The 4,648-nt window shown below is 34.3% G+C and overlaps 1 protein-coding gene across 1 annotated transcript; it reads left to right on the top strand.

Moving 5' to 3' along the window:
- Positions 1-424: 424 nt before the first annotated feature.
- Positions 425-1,964, top strand: LOC131617212 (uncharacterized). Its single transcript, XM_058888551.1, has 3 exons — positions 425-549; positions 685-719; positions 1,598-1,964. Exons 1-3 carry the CDS (start codon positions 459-461, stop codon positions 1,784-1,786), a joined length of 315 nt encoding a protein of 104 aa, XP_058744534.1. The 5' UTR covers positions 425-458; the 3' UTR covers positions 1,787-1,964.
- Positions 1,965-4,648: the final 2,684 nt, after the last annotated feature.

The following is a 4,648-nucleotide window of genomic DNA, read 5'->3' as shown; positions in this document are numbered from 1 at the left end:
CTACTGGGGCATTATGGGAGAAGGAATGGGTTGGGCCACTTTTAGCCATCGGGCTAGTCCAGAACAGGAGCCTCCCATGTTTTTGTTAAGTCATCTGAAGACAAGTGAATCACTTAGGTTGATTTCAATGATAAAATGATTTCAATTACTAATATACTCTTATTAGTAGAATAAATAGAAGACATAAAATACAATAAATACAAAGATATTGGTGAAAGAACATGTATTTTATATTTTATTCTCTAGTACATTGAAGAAGGCGAATGTTGGAAAGATAGTTCCAATCTTTGACTTGGGTTTATGAGTATGAATAACTAAACTTGACCTTGGTTTTCTCCTAATTAATCAGCATAACATAACACACTTTAATTAGCTATAAATAACAACATCCTCTTTTGAAGTTATTCCTCTCTTTTCTCCAATTCTTAATTCAGCTTAAAGAGTGATAAATCATCATCATGTTATTTATCAAGAGTACTACTACTGCATGTATTTTGCTTGTATTCTTCAGTGCTGCTTGGTTATCAACTGCTAGGTTCTATCCTCCTGGTATATCCTTTATTTCAAACTTAGTTATAGTAATTTCCATATGATATGTTTCTATATACTATGCATTAATTTATTGTGCTTGTAAAAAGTTATTATGGTTAAATGATGAGCTCAAAACGTGAAATTCATATGCAGGAGGTGCTCAAGTTAATACTATTTCGAGTACAGAGGTAACTATGCATACTTTTTGCTTTTTTGAAAACAATTATGTGTACTTTTTGTAAGAGATAATTTATTATTTTCCCTTAATGTAGTTATTTTATTATTTATTTTTTAGTTTTATTTTATACATGGATCAGATTTTTTTTTGGGTTAAATAAGTTTTTGGTCCCTATAAATATTGCAGTTTCATTTTTAGTCCCTCCTGAGTTTTGGCAACAGTTTTAGTTGGTTTTGGCAACAGTTTTTTTTGTAAAAACTGTTGCCTAAAGGTAGGGAGGGACTAAAAATGAAAACTGCAATATTTATAGGGACCAAAAACTTATTTAACCCTTTTTTTTTATTTACTTATAAATACAAAGTGTCTTTTTGTTTGTACAGTAGTTTAAAAGTAAATAAGTACATTAGATTCGAATATTGTAACTCTTGCGGTTAGATATTCTGGAAGCTATTAAATGAGTTAGGTTAATAGTCTTTTTATTTTTAAAATATTAAAGTTAAAAAAACTTTAATTTTTTCTTGAGATTTTAATTTTATTTAACACATTTTTTTGTATAAAAATAAAAGGAGGTGCAAGTTAGACCATGGTTTTTTTTGGTATGTTTTGACTCATCGATTTATTTGTGGTCATTGAATTAGATCGGACCATTCAAAATATAAATTATATATAAACTTTTTACAATAATATTAAAATTTTTATTTAAATAAAATTAGTTGATCTGAGAATTAAAATTTTGAAGGCACCGATTAATGATTGGTGTTAAAATGTAACACAGACGATTCCTTCTCCACTTATTTGATTTCTTGGGACTCTAATTCTTTAATACCAAGGAATGATTTTCATGGAACAGATTGTTGCTAACTACTAAATACGTGATTTCTTGAACAGGCTAGTGTTGCCACTGCATACAACAATGAGGAGAAAAGCATAGCTGCAATAGACTCAAAGAAACACAGTTTTCATGGAAAGAGAAGTTTGAGAACACATAATTTGTCTCATGAGGTTGATGGCGGTTTTGTTGCTTTTACTACTGACTATCATCCACCAAGGCATCACCCACCTAAGAACAACAAATGATTGAGTTCTGAATCCAAACCTTACATCAATGCGAAATATATATATTTATTTTGGTGTTGTTCTTATTTTTATTATCTATAATTACTCTATGTTATTCTCGTAGGAGAGTGTTTTGTATCTTGAATTTTCATAGTATATTCTTTTTGTCAGTGTAATGTAAAATTAACATATATGTTAAATGAAAGTAACTTATCGTATAAAATGTTCCATTGAGATCATTGGTTGATTTTGTTGGAAATGAAACTATAACTTATCTATGGTGAATTTTTATTGATGAACAAGATTGTTACTCCACACAATGACAATGAAACAATATAAATGAAACAAAGACAACGATTTTCTTCAAAGTTTCTCTCTGCCCACAAACTGTGGAAAACTTCTTATTCACTTGCAACTGTAAATTCTGTGAATACAACTTGATTACTAAAATATGAGTTACTCCCTCTATTTATAGATTTAGGTTAGCTTGCTCTCTAAGCCAAAAGCCCAAAACTATAAAAGCCCAAAATATCTATTTTGGAACTAAATCAAAAATCTAATCTAATTTGTGTGTAACTAAATCGAAATCTAGTTCGACACACACATTATTCGACACTATCAATTATAATTTAACACACCACCTAATCCATTGTGTCTAAACTATCTACATTCATCATATCTCTTAGTCTTTTGAATATTTCGACCTGCACTCCCTTCGTCATGATATCTGCAATTTGATTCTCAGTTTTGCAGTATTCCAGAATCATCTTCCCTTTAGCTACCTGCTCTTGAAGATAGTGGAACCTCATTTCGATGTGCTTGCTTCGACCATGTGACATCGGGTTCTTCGCCAGGTTGATAGCTGACATGCTATCGATATTCATGGCAATTGCTCCGTGATCTTTACTTGTTATTTCTTCGACCAAGTTCACCATCCATGTTGCTTGACATGCACAAAGAGAAGAATCTATGTACTCTGCTTCGCACAATGATAGTGTCACTACTGTTTCTTTTCTCGAACTTCAAGCAAATGGTGCACCACCTAGCATAAACACATAACTAGCTGTGGATTTTTTTTTATCATCGGCATCACTACACCAACTTGAGTCAGTGTAACCCACTAATTTGCATTCTTTTCCCTCATTATCTGCAGGAAACAGAATGCCATATTCGAGAGTTCCTTTCACATACCTCAGTATCCTCTTCGTCGCTGCTAGGTCTGATACCTTTGGCTTCTGCATGAATCTACTTACCATACCCACACTGTATGCTAAGTCAGGCCTTGTGTGACAAAGGTATCTCAGTGATCCAATAAGTCTTCTGTATTAGGTTGGGTCGACATCATTTTTGTCTGATTTTTTCGACAGTTGCAATCCGGGTTCTATAGCTGTCGAAGTTGAGTTGCATTCTTCTATCTCAAATCTCTTGAGAATTTCACTTGCATATCTTCTTTGATGCATCATTAGGCCTCTACTACTCTAGTAGAATTTGATGCCAAGGAAATATGAAATGTCACCCAGATTAGACAATTTGAATTCCTTGCTAAGATCACCTTTGAAATCTTCGATCTCTTTCTTGAAGCTACCTATTATTAACAAGTCGTCGACATAGAGACATAGTAAAGTATTTCACTCTTACTTCTTCTTACATATACTCCATGCTCAGTTGTGCGCTTCACAAATTCCTTCTCCCTTAGTGATCGCACTAAAACACACCATATAATTGACTCGATTTGCACATGCTTTTCATTAGTTTTTAGGTTATTTTTCTGTGTTATGTCTGTTCTTAGCTCATTTGCAGGTAATGACCCCTTTATTCACTCTTCTGAAGAAAACGAGCGAAAAAACCAGAAAAATCGGAATTTTCAGTAGTTATGCACACATGGCGTCCAGCTCAGCGCCCACTGAAGGGAGCGTGGTGACGTGTCCAGCTTCGACCAGGAGGATAACTGCCACATCCCCATGATCTCCACGTTGTCCTGCTCCGCGACCGCAGACCCCCCTCCGCGGGCGCGGTCTTTGTATTTTCTTTCCCGCTCACAAGGAGTTGAGGGGCATTCCTGTCTTTGCTCATCTTCAAGAACCTCTATAAATAGAAACTTCATTTCATTTTCGTTTACATCCAAGCTTAGTTACTACTTAAGCCATATACCACCAGTTTCTGTAAAGTGACAGTCCCTTCACATCGACGAGCTATTGTGGTGTAGATTGAGTATGTAATCGGGTTTGGAGCACTTTGGTTGAAGTTCATCATACCGCCATTTACATTTCCGCCATTTACTTTCCGCTATACAAGATTTAAAGACTCCAATTGGAGCAGGTTCTATTTATACGCTTTATTTAATGTTTACTCGCACCCACTTTTACTTTACTTTATTTTCCGTTCTTACCACGCCTACACGTTTTTATAGGCTCACACCTGCTTTTAATTTACTTTATTTTCCGCTCTTACCACGCCTACACGTTTTTATAGGCTCGCACCCGCTTTTACTTTACTTTATTTTCCGCTCTTACCACACCTACACGTTTTTATAGGCTCGCACCCGCTTTTACTTTACTTTATTTTCCGCTCTTACCATGCCTACAAGTTTTTATAGGCTCACATTTATTTCCATGTCTGGATAAATTTATAAAGGTTAGAATGTAAGGATCGTTGTCACGATCGTGTTCCAAATGTTATATTAATAGAAATAATATTGGGGATGTTTTAACCTTTAATTCAAGTTTGTTGTGTTTAAATGTTTATGGGTAAGAACGAAAGCCGTCCATACTTAAGATTAAACTTGATTAGTTTTTAACCAAACAAAAGGGGCGAAAGCGTTTGTTTGGTTAACTATTTTGACATGTTTTTAGAAAATGATTTTGAAACTATTTTCGGACGCGT

This window comes from Vicia villosa, linkage group LG7 (genome assembly GCF_029867415.1).
Source record: "Vicia villosa cultivar HV-30 ecotype Madison, WI linkage group LG7, Vvil1.0, whole genome shotgun sequence".
NCBI lineage: Eukaryota > Viridiplantae > Streptophyta > Magnoliopsida > Fabales > Fabaceae > Vicia > Vicia villosa.
The sequence above is the reverse complement of the archived record's forward strand: the minus strand, read 5'-3'. Positions and strand labels throughout refer to the sequence as shown.

Excerpts from the sequence above, each read along its gene's own strand:
- LOC131617212 (XM_058888551.1), top strand. The coding sequence starts at position 459 with ATGTTATTTATCAAGAGTACTACTACTGCATGTATTTTGCTTGTATTC. Across the intron at positions 550-684 it reads TGCTAGGTTCTATCCTCCTG|GAGGTGCTCAAGTTAATACT; the intron begins GTATATCCTTTA and ends ATTCATATGCAG. Across the intron at positions 720-1,597 it reads ATACTATTTCGAGTACAGAG|GCTAGTGTTGCCACTGCATA; the intron begins GTAACTATGCAT and ends TTTCTTGAACAG.